Source organism: Alligator mississippiensis, chromosome 9 (assembly GCF_030867095.1).
Source record: "Alligator mississippiensis isolate rAllMis1 chromosome 9, rAllMis1, whole genome shotgun sequence".
Taxonomy (NCBI): Eukaryota; Metazoa; Chordata; order Crocodylia; family Alligatoridae; genus Alligator; species Alligator mississippiensis.
Genome location: NC_081832.1, coordinates 76,556,221 through 76,570,211, shown reverse-complemented (window position 1 = coordinate 76,570,211; position 13,991 = coordinate 76,556,221). Strand labels below are relative to the sequence as shown.

Sequence of the window (13,991 nt, the reverse complement as noted above, 5' to 3'; positions counted from 1 at the left end):
CTTTGAAATAGCCCCCAAAGACTTTATTTTGAGTCATGTCAGCATGAAAAAGCGTTTTCCCCTTCTGGCTAAGTATCTTGTAGGATTGGGGGTTTGGAAGCTTGATCATCCCATTCTCTCCTTCACAGCAAATTTCCAAGTTTCCCATGATGCACTTAGTACAGCACTTCACCAGAGGGTTGATCTGCGCTGCATCATGGGACTTGTAGTCTGGAGCCTACCTTGGCCCATACAAGAGAATGAAAAAGGGAACTACAGCTACAATAGAGCAACAGTCTGAAAGGGGAACATAGTTTGATGCTGTATTGAATGCATTAAAAACTAAACGTTTCCAGTCAGTTCAACAGCAGCAACAATCGCAGCCACAAAAAAATCCCAATTCAGGCTGAACCAACCTGAAAGAAAAGATTTCATTTCAATTCTCCCAGGGAATAATCTCGTTTTTGTGGAAACTGAATTTTCCAGCAGAAAATTGTTCGGATGGGAAATTTGTGGCCAGCTCTAGCGAATAACGATCAAAGCCATCCAGCAACCAGATGTAAAGGCAAGGGGCAGGGTGCATGGTTAAAAAGCAGGAATACTAACAGGCGATTCACAAACAAAACCATTTGGCTGTTGGGAATGCGACTTGTTGGAAAGCCATGATTTTTAAGCCAGGGGCAATTTTGCACCCTGTTAGAAAAAAGCTAGCAACACAGATGTGCTCAGTGGCAGTTTTGGGGTAGGATGCCTGTTTAATTTTCTTCCCAGGTCTCCTTTGGACTGCTTCTCTGCAGTGGGAGACATGGCATAGCTGCAGGCTTTCCTCCTGAAAAGAAGATTATATGCCGCAACGTGTTAAACCCATGCTATTGAATAGGAAAGGTCATGCTGGTTGCTGCTGGCTAAACCTAAAGCATGGTACTCAAGTTCTATAGGAACTGATTGCACTAATTGACACCGACTGACAAGAACACCGGTAACAGGCTCAACGGCTCACCTTTTATCAAAGTGAGCATTTAAAAGCTGAGTTGGGGTTGGAGAACCTAGCAACACACAATAATGGCACCTTTCAAAAATGATAGGGAGTGAGAGAGAAGCAGAGCGAGGCAGAGAGGATACACCATTGATGCATTAAGAGGACACACACATCTTGTGTTGGGGCATTCAGACTCGTGCGTAAGTGCATCAGAGCATCTGTAGGTGCTTACATGCATGTCCAAGCACAAGATGTGGACGTCTTATCAAGATGCAATGGGACAATCATCTCTAGTTCTTGAATGCATTTTTACTATGGGGCCAAGGGCTGCAAGATAACCAAGACTCACAAAATCCTCCTTGGCCCTGTGCATGACAGAAGATTTCAGGTCTCACCCAGGAAAGGAGGATGAGTCTGGGAGGTCAAGACAGCTGGAGCTCAAAAGACCATCTTGCCCAACTGCTTGGTATATCAGAGAAGCAGAGGAAACTGGTAATAACAGTGGATAGGAGGCTGTGCTGACTGCATGCTGTGGCCTTCTTTATTTAGGGGGGTCTATGTTTGTTCCCAAGGAAAAGCCAGAATGAGGGCTTAGAAAAACCTATGCCCCAAACGAGATCCAGGTTGGAAAGCTGAACTTGGAGATTCAAGCTGGTTTAAAGGCCAGCTTAGCTCTGACCTGGGGACTGGGGTATAGGTTGAGCCTGACTCTGTGCCAGAGGCTCACAGGAGAAGGGAAAGCTTTGTGCTTATCTGTGTAAGCAGGTGGCAATGTCCCCTTGCCCTAGCAGAAGCTGTTCTCAGCTCAGCTAGCAGGAGGGAGCATCAGAAGGTCTTGCCAACTAGATCTTATAGCCTAGGATAGCTTGTACATACATCCATGTGTGCTAGGGCCTGTTGCAACCCAGTAACGGCAGTAAGTCATGATGAGCGGACCTCAATAAAGTCATTATGAACCAATGGACAAGGTTGGAAACTTACTCCATACACCAGTTCTCCCACCATGCCATTCCATGTTTTAGAGTCAGGGTCCCGGGCTCCATACTTCCCATCTCTCACTATCTCCAACGTGTAATTGTAGCCAACATGCTTAGCGATCTCAGCAGCAAGCTCCACGCAGTAGCCTTCATACCTGTCATTGCCTTCAAGCTGGTTGGCGTTCTTCTTGAGCATCACGTACGGGTCTTCCTGGCAGAGAGAAAGCAAATTATTCTGCCATGCCTCTGCCTCCTCATGTCATGCTTTCAGACTAGGGTACTAGCTACAGTTCTCACTGCTTTTTCAGCACAGCCACTTTCATGAAGAATTTGGACCCTTGGTCCATGTCTTCCAGGTCTTTCTGGGGCAGAATTTTGAAGCAACCCTCCTCAATTAATCAATTGGACCTAATCAATGAGAAGTGATATGACATCTTCAACAGTCACCAGAAGGGATAGAATAGTTTCCATCTCTAGGTCCCCAAATCTGTCACATTGACTGAGTGGTCATTGGTCTATCTCTGTGAGGTAAGAAGATGCAACGGTGCGGTACATTAAATATAAAAAAATATGGAGGTGCCTGTTGTTCCTTCATAGTTATGCTTGAGTTTTGTTTTTTAAAGGAAGCTTTCACCTCTCTGTTATTTATGCAGAATACAGAAGAATATTCCCCAACATTACAGCTCCAACTCTTAGTTGGGAATATAAAACTCAGGTATGACGCATCTAGTTTAACCTCTCTTGATGTTTCGTGTATTTATCATATTGCCTTGTGTTTCCTTCTGTTCAGCAGGCTTAATGTCTGCTCAATATCTGAAATATGTAATTATCCAAGGCAATTACAAACATTTTTTGGGACTATCAGAAGAATCACAGCAGCAGAAAATGAGGGTGGGAAGGGACCTTGGGAGGTTATGTCTAGTCCAACCCCCTGCTCAAAGCAGGACCAGCCCCAACTACATCATCCCAGACAAGGCTTTGTCTACCTGGGTGTTAACAACCTCTAAAGATAGAGACCCCATCACCTCTCTGGGTAACCTGTTCCACTGCTTTATTATCCTCCTAGGGAGAAAGTTTTTCCTAATATCCAACCTCAACTTTACTTTCTGCAACTGGAGCCCATTGCTCCTTGTCCTGTCATCTGCCCCCACTGAGACCAGTCCAGCTCCAGCCTCTTTGCAGCCCCCCTGCAGGGAGGTGAAGGCTGCTATTAAATTCTCTCAGTCTTCTCTTCTGCAGACTAAATACACCCACTTCCCTCAGCTTCTCCTCACAAGTTGTTCATAGATTGCAATGCTGGAAGGGACCTCCAAAGATCATCGGGTCCAGCCTCCTGCACCAGGCAGGAAAGTCAACTGGGGGCCAGGTGACCCCAGCAAGGTGACTGTCCAGTCTCCTCTTGAAGATTTCCAGGGGAGGCGATCGCACCACCTCTGGAGGGAGCTTATTTCACAATCTGGACACCCTGACTTTGAAGACGTTTTTCCTAATGTTGAGCCTGAAATGGTCTTCCAGGAGTTCATGGCCATTACTTCTGGTTTTACCCACGGGTGCCCTGGTGAATAGCTGTTCACCGAGCCCTGTGGCTCCAGCCCCTGATCCACTTGCGTTACCCTCCACTGGACTCCCTTCAACTTGTCCACATCCTTTCTATAGCGGGGGCCCAAAACTGGACACAGGACTCCAGACATGGCCTCCCCAGTGCAGAATAGAGGGGGGAATAATTACTTCCCTTGATCTGCTAGCACCGCTCCTACCAATGCAGCCCAGGATGCCATTAGCCTTCTTGGCAACACGGGCACACTGTTGGCTCATATCATGTCCACTGTAACCCCCGGGGCCTTTTCTGCAGAGCTGCTGCTTAGCCTGTTGGCCCCAAGCCTGTAGGAATGCATGGGACTCTTCCGTCCTAAGTGTGGGACTATGCACTTGTCCTTGTTGAACCTCATGAGATTTATTTTGGCTCAATCCTCCAATTTGTCTAGGTCCCTCTGAATCCAAGCCCTACCCTCCAGCATATCTACTACTCCTGCCAGCCCGGTGTCATCTGCAAACTTGCTGAGGGTGTGCTCTGCCATCTTCCACATCATTAATGAAGATATTGGGAAAAAAGAGCCTCAAGACCAACCCCTGGGGCACTCCACTTGATACCGACTGCCAACTAGACCTCAAGCCGTTGATCACTACCTGTTGAACCTGATGATCCAGCCAGCTTTCTATCTACCTTACTGTCCATTCATTCAACCCGTACTTCCTTAACTTAGTGCAATTATTATTTTATGTAAAATGTTTCAAGGAAAGGGGAAGACAGCGCACAAAAAATGTAAGCGGAGAAAGTTTTGAGGGAGACATGTGAGAAAACTTACTAGAATTGTGGTAACTATGTATGTCTTGTTCTGGAGACTCATGGATTCGTTGCCACCTTGTGCATCTGTGGCTGCTGGGACAAATTTTTCATCTTCGTTCCAGTAGCCAATCTGCGAATGACAGAAAGAACATGACTCCCCGCTAATGTCTCTTTGCAACCCGAACCAAGAGGAGATCAGAGTACCAGTACGTTTGCCCAGCCTCACCCTGGTCATAACCCAGCAAGGTGCTAATAATGCTCCTGCATACTTAACCTTTTCCCCCCGTGCAGACCTAAACCTAGGCAAACGGATGCCAAATGTTGCTATGCATGTGTAGGTATTTAAAAAAATAATTGCTTCTCTCCAAGCCTTCTACTTAGGCAAGTAAATAACTAAAGAAACTCACAACACTGTGGAATGACTTGTTCATATATTTTTTTTTAAATGGCCATCACTAATTCACAACAAACCTCTTTAGGCCTATAAGAATCCTCATCACAGCTAAAGATTTGCATGAGTAAAGATCAACCCCTAAGATGCCTTGAAGAATGGGGACAAATCAGGGGGAAGAGGAGAAGATAGGTTAAAAAGAGGGAAATGGGGTTTGTCTAACATTACAAACATGTAGAGTTACACATGCATCTACCAGGCGATGAGAGAGAGCATCTGATGTTATTAATGATCAGGGATCCAGCCTTTGCCACCACAGCTCACAGGCACAGTAGGAAGCTGTGAGTATCAACGAGAAGTTCATTCTGGAGGCTTGGTTTTACAATACTTTTTCCATCAAAAACATGCGGGGGTGAGGTTGCACGAGCTCTGCTGACGTGAAAGGGATTTCTTATCCCATTACATGGGGAAAAAGTATTAATAGAGGGCAAGACCAGTAGCCTGTTGACGGATGATTAGAGATCATGGCAATGCAAGAGATAAAAACCCAACAAAACGGCAGACAATTCTCATCTCTCTTTATTGTAAAGAATGAAAAAGGAAATAATGTGAGCAAAGAGCTTCCAAAGCTCTGCTTTAGAGCAATGCAAGTGGAAAAAAACATATTTATTTTGCATTTCTCACCTACTTGAGCCAATAGACCATGCGCTACACTGGAAATAGCTTGCAAGGATTTTTGCAATAAATGTGAAACCTAACATGTGGGGTCTATCTTGGTCATTTTGCTTTTACAGTGAGCTAATGGCAACACCCTTTGTCAGTGCTCGGTTCTCCTATGCTTTTCTACTGTCTATAATTGCCGTTATTATATTATAATCTTTGTGGTAGCAATTCTGCATCGCAAACACAGACTAGGACTTCCCCGATACTGTGTGCTGTACCAACACATACATAAATTTTCAGTTATGCAGAAGCACATCATCATGCTGGAGGAAAGATCCCGTTTTGACTAACAAAAAAGTTCTGCCTCTGCACATCTCTTGCTAGCCAGTTATCACCAAAATATAAAACTGCACAAAACATTTCCCCAAAGGGAATAACACATTTCAGAAACTGCATTTCAGGGAGTCCTTTTTAGTGGGGTCTGACTGGACCCTGAATGCTGCAGGTATAAGCACAGATCTTGTGCAATACAGTTAGAATATGTGGAAATATCGTGTGCTATTTTCCCTCATTAAACACACATCTATGACTTTTTCAGTAGGTAACACAAATCCTAAATTATTTAATAGCCTTGCTTCAGCTCACTGCATAATTGAAGCCTTCTTCATCCACCAAAAACGTTTCTAAAGCACTTCAAATTCCAAAGGGCAAAGGGGGAAAAATCTCTCTCCATACGAGTATTTTGTATGAAAGTGGGAGAGTGCTGGATAGAGTCAGATTTTCAAAAGGGCTCGAGTTTCAAGGGCTCAGCACCCATGAACAGAGCTAGATTTTCAAAAGGGTTTAGCTCCCATTAGCCACCTACACAAGACTTCAAATTTTAAAGGTCCCCCACTGCTCCCATTGTGGTTGGATTTTCAAAAGAAGTCAAAACACAGTAAGTCCCTGCAATGAGCAGAGCAGTTCGGAGAATCTGGCTACTTATTTTTGTGCCTAAATGGAAATTGGGCCCTTCTGAAAATTGTGTTCGGACGATGGGCACTGAGGTCAGCTGGAAATCCTGGTCAGCTGAAGCCAGCATTGAGTTCCTGTTGAAGTTAAGCGGTGAAACTCCCCTTGATGACAATGGGATGAGAATTAGGCCAGCTGAGGTTGCCTCTGAAAATCCCTCCCACCTATGGTATCTACATCATGCACTGAGGTTTCTCTCTCACGCCTTCTTTTACTCGCAGGGAGCACTCAGGTCACCAGCTACTTTACCCAAAAGTCCTCCGTTTCCCAATTCGTGAGGAGAACCGGGCTGTGAGAAAGCCCCATTGCCCCCCAGGCCCTGAGCTGTGCCCTGCTGCTTTCAGACACGAGCTGCTCCGCGTTACCTTCCGGATGCCATCGTGTTTCATTTCCATCACGTGGAGGGTGTAGTTGGTCCGACGACCCTTCTCGTTAAACTGAACATTTCCAGTTAATCCTTCAAAGTGCACCTGAGAGGGATAAGGGTGAAATGATCAACCGCACACGCAAGAAGAATGCAGAAGAACAGAAAAGAAACCTCAGCTGTTTTGACCTGCTCAAGATGAGCTTGGGACTGTATTTGTAGGGAACTGGAGGTGTTGTCCATACCAGTTAACGGTCACTTAATTACCTCCTGATGATCCACAGAAGCCTCAAAATCAACCATCTGAAACTCTTATCCCCGGGGTCTCACTCCAGGAACCTCTTACAAAATGCCTCTGGTATAGAGGAAGGCTACCCTTTGGAAGAACCATGCTTTGATCCTGTTTGGAAAGAGCAGCATGGGGTCATTTCTACCTGCTGCAGAGCTCTCTGAATGTCAATGCCTTGACCCCAAGGAACGGCCGGATTTGCAAGGCAATCCCCAGCGTTTCCTCGACGGGAGATGTCAATCCGCTGCCTCCGTAGGCTCTGGAAGGCCTCAGCCATCACTCGAACTCCATCGTAAGTAAGAGCCGATGTGTACTAGAAGAGGAATGAGAGAGGGGTATCATCTGTTAGCGTGGGTTGATCTTATACATATACCCGTAGGTGTACCGGTTCCTTCCACAGGAGCTCCTGGTGTGGAACCGTTATCTGAAGTCTCACTGTATGACTCGTTTCAGGGCAATTTACTTTGTTTTCATCCTTTCACGTGACATTTCCAGCATGATAACAGGAATCTGGATGCTATCTCCACTATTTTGTAGGCTACTGCAAGTATGTACCTTGCCCCCTAGAAAACTACAGAGAAGAAGAGACGCTAAAGAGACTTGCTGTCTTAGTCTCTTATTCTTCTAGATGAAATGCTTTGCAAATGCTGGACTCTTGCTTACTACAAGGACAGATCTTTTTTCCTTCCTTCTGCCTTTCAAAAACAAGGCGTGTGTTATTATACGGCAGGGGCATGCTTTGTGTAAGAAAAACCGAGACTAGCTCAAGCTGAATATTGAAACATAAGAATATTAACACCTGAGGTTGGCTGATACTACCTTAAACAAATGGCTTTCTATACCACTTGCCTTTGGCTTCTTCCAGTCAACTCGAGGGTGCTCCCTGGCATCATTGCTCTTCCACTGCTGCATGATCCGGGCTGGGATGGTGTCTGTATAATTCACCAACTGAAAGCCAGTCAAATTGGCTCCACTCTCTTTGAATTTTATCAGGTCAATGTCCCTGAATCCCTAATGTAGGAGAGAAGCAAAAGGAGAGGCTCACTGGAGGGACACAGGCCTGGAGAAAATGGCTTCTAGATAAAGAATGGCATGCTGCAACTCTAGGTACGTTTCTTCCATCCCCCTTAAGATGATGACTGATCTGATAGCCTCTCTTCCCTGTGAAAATAAAGATCCTGAATTTTAACCAAGGTTTTGCCTTCAATGAACCCGAACCAATTTCCATTTTTGCACAAGCAATATGGAAGACCCAAGTTGGCCAGTAACTTTAATTTCAATGCAGCAAAATGAATAGGCAGATTAACAAGAGCTCATTTTTATGAGCGCTCGGTAGAGTAATGGAAAAAAAATTATTCCTAAATAATGATTCAATGGAAGTGTCAAAATTTTCAGTGAATATTACCGTAGTTGCAATGAATTAGTCAGCCAGTCCTAAATTTTATACACTCAATCAAATACTAGTGGAGATATATTTTTCTTGCAAATTATGCTTTGTAAAAGGGAATGAAGCCTGAGCAAACAACCTTCAATAGACTAAGAAGTAAAAATTCATAATTAATCTGTCAAAGGAGCAGATCTCTTAGAAAGACACTAGTGGGGTTATAACATTTTATACCCAGAAGGAAAAAAAATAACTAGGTTTTCCATTCCCTTTGGAAGATTTTCACTGAACCTGATTTCTGCATTGATTTCCCCCAACTCATCATGTGTGTGTCTATATACATCCACGAATGTACACACACATGCATTATAGGGTTGCACACAACTACTCTGCTACAAGTATTAATTTCAGGGGGTTTTCAGAGAAAACTATGGAAACATTTGCTTTGAATCAAAAGCAAATAATGAGGCAGATTTTACAAGCAGGTGAGGGAAAGGTCAAATACCAGGCTTTCCAATGTTGACTACATCCTTTTAGCGTGGCGGGTATAATAAACCAGTTTCTGCAAGAATGGCAGCACTGAGATTCCTCTTTGCTCTCTGTGCTGTTATGCATCATGAAGGTTGTACTCTGAGTGCAGAAACACCAAAGGAAACATGCCAGTAGCATCTCCAAGACCACCCGACATCTTCTACAAGAGACATGGCTGGATAGATGGAGGGGGTAGTGTTAATGACCATGCGTGCTCTACTGACAAATGCCCTTTTCCACGTCCCTTGGCAGTGTTGCATCCTGCTTGCCCATGTCCTCTACAGACGTCCTCCAGGACATCCCATTGGGACTAGTATTCTCTTCTCTGTCTTTCTCGATGCTGCTAATGATGCCGGGGGTTACAGCACCAGAACACAGCCCCTTTCTTGCCTGCCAGGGACTGCAACATCTGATCAAAAACAATGCTGTCTTGCAAGCGATGTAATAATTCTCATCAGTGCAGCGGTCTGAGCATCAGGACCTTCAGTGGAAACCAGTTATAGGAACGGACTGGTCGCAAGGAAGGAAATGGACTAAACTTCTCCCCCCAGTCAATGTAGGGCCAAGGGGAATCATAAATGGTTTAGCAGGGTTCGTTCCATGCTCCCCTGCTAGTTTTTCTTCCTTTTTTAGCAAGGAATTTAGCATCCATTTGCTGTCTCATGCTTGGATGTAGAGAGATAAATTATAGATGCTTTAAGAAGATGATTTATTTTGCTTCTAAGTGAAGCTCTTTAGGTTAAAAAAAAAATATAGCAGTGCTCTAAGTCAGGTATTCCTCCGTATGCTAGGTTAGCACACTTCCATCTCATTTGTAATTGCTAGTGTAGGGGTTTCAGAAACCTAGGGCTGTGACTAATGAATAGAAAATGCAGTTGAGTACCATCTCTGACATCTTAATACATGGCAGGTCAAGTGGCTTTTGACACACATGGCTTCTAGGGTGCAGTGGCCTAAGAGGTTATCAGTGTCAACTGGTTATCCATAACTGGAGCCAAATTGCACTGATAGTTGACTTCTGGGATGATTTCAGGGAAAAGTCCATCGGAGGAAATATTGCCACAAAGTAGCTTGAAGCTGGAGTCAGCAGTTCCTCCTCAGGAGGCCCGCAAAGGCATGAAGAGAAGTCCAGTATTGCAGCAAGACGCTTCACGTATAAAATAAAATATACGGAAAAAGAAATGGGTTTGTAAGCCATGAGTAAAATATCATAGTTGAAGATATTCTCGTCACCATTGATGAGGAAGGGCAGTAAAAGAGTGATTGTCTCACCTAGAACGTGATTTCTCTGCCCAATGCATTATGTGGTTTGACTGTAACAAAACTTTTGGGCCATACTAGTCATGCCATGGACATATGTAATCCACTGTATAGCATGGACAGGCTATAGGTAGTATAACTGCACGTGGAAATGCAGCTGGTGCATATGCCTTCAAATTAGCAGGAAATCACCATGAAAGGACAATCTGAAGTGACTCCAGTTTCCGTTCTTCTGTCTGAACTCAGTAAGTCACAGAGAAAACATTGCATTGCACCACCTCAAGGTAACAGCCACGCGTGCTGCTCCATCTTCAGCATCCTTAGATCTGGAAACAAATCCGCACAGAAGTGCCTGGCTTTTGCCATCAAATGCAAGTGCAGCAAGAAATCTACAGCACACGGGACCTGGGATATTAAGCTTTTTTTTTTTTTTTTTAAAGAAAAAGCTCACATGGGCTATTAAGGTCAAGCAAATGCAATGGATTGGCTTCAAGTTGTTTGCTAGACTGATTCTGTGAGGTTATGAAGGTTGCTGGCAGAGAGCCTCTCAAACTCCATGCAGTCGTACTTCAAATGGCCCATGTTGGGTCATGAAGGTGGTGAGTAGATGCACTTGAGCTTCGCCCTGATGAACGCACCCCCTGACGCTTAGAGCAGTGGGGGTTGGCATTTATTTCAGCCACCGGTGCAAGGCCTGTAGTGGTGTCATTGGAGGACAAGGCATATTGGAGCTTGAATCCACCATGCCTTCTCCAGCAATCATCTCTCACCACGATGTAGTGGAAGCTGTTGATAAGAGAAGCACGTCTACCAGTGGAAATTCCTCCTAAAGGGGAGTGGTACCCTTTTGGGAAGTACAATTTTTGGGGGTTTTTTTTGCAAAACTTGGCAGACCAGAGGATCCAACCCTGTGCCTTCTTCATGCCTGGCCTAGTTGGAAAGCTATGGAAATCACAAATGGATAATAAAACAACCACTGCAGTCTGGATCCCGTGAGGCTGAGGGTCTCACACCACCTTTCCTCCCCATGCCTACCCTGACTCACGGGTCAACTCATGGTTCAAGCAATAGTCATGTTTAGTTCAAAGGGGGCCACTTCCTCTCTCACCCCCATTCTGAATGGCTCTCTTTCAACCTTAATAAGCCTCCCAAAAATTGTGCAGAGAAGTCCTGCAGTTGGGAAGTACTGTACAGGCGGCTGTTAAGGGCCATAACGCATTCAAAGAGAAAGGGAAAACATGATTGCATTGGTGACGGCGCCTTGTTAATTGTGTTTTCCTGGCTGCAGCTGTTCTTTCTGCTGTGCTCAAGCTGAAGCCATTTTTCAGCCAGAGGTTGTTTTACTATCCCATTCATTGCCTTGATTCCTGGGAGAGAAGTCAGTGATGGCTATGCATTTGTATTCCTCTCCGTTGCTTGTGGGCTCAGTCATCAAAAGAAATGCATAATGCAGGAAGACTGATGACTTGAAATGGGCTTTGTGAATCTGTCTTGATTAACTGGTTGGGGAAGGATCTGCCTTGAAAAGAAAAAAAACCCTTAGAAATCAGTCAGCTCCTCCCTCAGACCCCAGGAATACAGTCCACCACTCAAGACGATGGCCATCCGACATTGCAAGCAAAGCCCCCATCAACCCTTTGGTGCCTGAATCCATGCAGTTTTATCTGTGTAAGGGTGTATCTATGATGAAGTTGAGGGCATCCCTTAACCCATGCGAGCCTCATGCCAGCTCCCCTTTCCTGATGCCCTGCACCAAAGCGATCCAGGTTGTAATCCTCATTTCTCGAGCACAGCACTAAGATAAATCCCGCATTTCCTAGTTGAACCCTTCGAGACTACTACTTCCTCTTCTTCTGGGCTTGTCTCTACTGACAGCAGAGAGGAAAAGCGGAGCACAGAGAAGCTGGAAGGTAGGAACGGTGAATTGTGGGATTGTTGCTGATGGACTTCTTGTGCAAAGGACATAGATAATTTGGGGGGGGAAATGGGGAAGGATTTAAAGAGCCCTCTCCCTTGTAGGGGACATGCAGCAGCACTCCTTGAGTAAATGATAGCATTGGACAAATACTCGTCTTGCCCCTTTATATCCATGCTCCTACCTGACGCACCTGGATGAGTTATAAACTCACTGCAGCAGGTGATGGGTGAAGAGGCGAATGGGGACAGGGACCACTTGAAACCTGGAAGTTCAGCAGAGCTTCCTGGGTGCCAGGGGTTGAGACTATAGACAATCAGGGGGTATGTATAGGCTTTGGACAACGTGAAAGTTGACCCAAACTCTCAGCAAAGACATAGTCCAAGGTCCTGAGATGTCCCTTATCACTCTGGTATCGAGGCCTTCATCACTGTGAACGTATGTTTCTTCACCATGCCACCACGTGGCAGGGAAGTGCTGGTATCACTGTTGTAATGGAGGGAGAATGGAGACACGCACGTGGGAGATAAATAACGTGCTCCGCGTCATCCTGCTGAACAAAGACATGGGCTACTGACCCAACTGCTGAACTACCCTCCCTCTCCGGGAGGGCTGGACCTGCTTCTTGGCAGCGTCTGCCTATATCCATCGAAGTAACATTGGTGAGAGTGGGTGAGCTAACTTCCCCTGGTGTCCTAAATCATTGCTCATAATTTGCAGAAGGATGCTGGTGGTGTCCATCCTGAAGGCGGGGTGGGACATCAAACTCGGACAGTCGGCAGACAGCAGTTCTGGGGGACCGAGCTCTTGGCAGGCTGCAGCATTTGCTCCAACCAACCTTTAAGCTGCACGTGCACAGTCTCAAAGGGTAGTGTACTCACAGTGCACACACTTCGCTTTTCTTGGGGGTCGCATTTCTGTGGCGCACCATGATTTCCCCCTCCGCTTTACACCTTGCACTGCCAAAACCAAACCTCACTGCTCTGGATGAGGAAAGGAGGTGGCTCTGCTGGAGCCCATGAAAGCTCGGCCTAAAACCGAGGAGTGAGCTCTTCCAACATAACCAGGCTGACAAAACCCCTGGTGTGCGTGCAGCCACCCAGACAGAACAAAACCCTTCTATCAGCATCGTTTGCATTTCCACTAGAGGGCCCTGACGACACAACTATGTTCGGATAGTTGGTGCAGAGGCTGGAGTCTCTGCTTCTCTGTTTTCTAGTCTCTGCCTGGGAGCAAGAGATGGGTTTTTCTTTCCAGAACCACTTAGGTATAAATCTGGGTTTTCTTTCTGGTTGCAAAGAGCCTTCTGTCAATCTCAATGCAAAAAAAAAATCATCTTGCACTCAACTTTTGAAATGTCATGGGGAGGGATGGCAGAAAGGAACATCAAGTTAAGGCACCACGAGGAAGAAGATACTCAGTTCCACTGGAGATCATTCAAAGTTTGGCTAGACGGAGCTGACAGCGCGGCTAAAAAGCACCCTGCCTCTCAAACCCGAGCCTCATGCCATGCTGGGGAGCTTCACAACAGCCAGACTCTAAAAATGAAGGGAAAGGGGTACCCTGGGGATGTCTACACGTCCATTAATGACCCTTGCTGGGATATAGTGTCCGGTTCTGGTTTCCACCATTCAATCATGATGGGAGTAAGAGGATAGTTTCCACTTACTGCAGTGTAAGGGCATGCACATGGGCAGTCACTGTGCAGCACCAGACAAATGCTCAATCTCTAGCCCTTATAACCCACAGTAAGTTATTTATACGTCTACGCTCTCAGGAATGACACAATCCAATGGCCAGATGCAGAAGCCAGACAAGTTCAGACTAGAAACAAGGCACCCGGTTTTAGCAATTAACCCCTGGAAGAGCTTTCCAAGGATTTGGATGGATTCTCCATCACT

At 45.6% G+C, this 13,991-nt stretch overlaps 1 protein-coding gene across 3 annotated transcripts in view; it reads right to left on the bottom strand.

The window, feature by feature from the left end:
• Positions 1-13,991, bottom strand: part of GRIA1 (glutamate ionotropic receptor AMPA type subunit 1) — a 141,331-nt gene that overhangs the window by 40,986 nt on the left and 86,354 nt on the right. For all 3 annotated transcript variants that reach the window (XR_009454830.1, XM_006264269.4, XM_006264268.4), the window contains exons 6-10: positions 7,850-8,011; positions 7,146-7,313; positions 6,713-6,817; positions 4,302-4,412; positions 1,940-2,146 (exon numbers count right to left, since the gene is read on the bottom strand). Coding sequence is in view for 2 of the 3 variants with exons in the window: in XM_006264269.4 (XP_006264331.2) it covers positions 1,940-2,146; positions 4,302-4,412; positions 6,713-6,817; positions 7,146-7,313; positions 7,850-8,011 (753 nt within the window). In the remaining variant the exon portion in view is untranslated. The remainder of the gene's footprint in view (positions 1-1,939; positions 2,147-4,301; positions 4,413-6,712; positions 6,818-7,145; positions 7,314-7,849; positions 8,012-13,991) is intronic.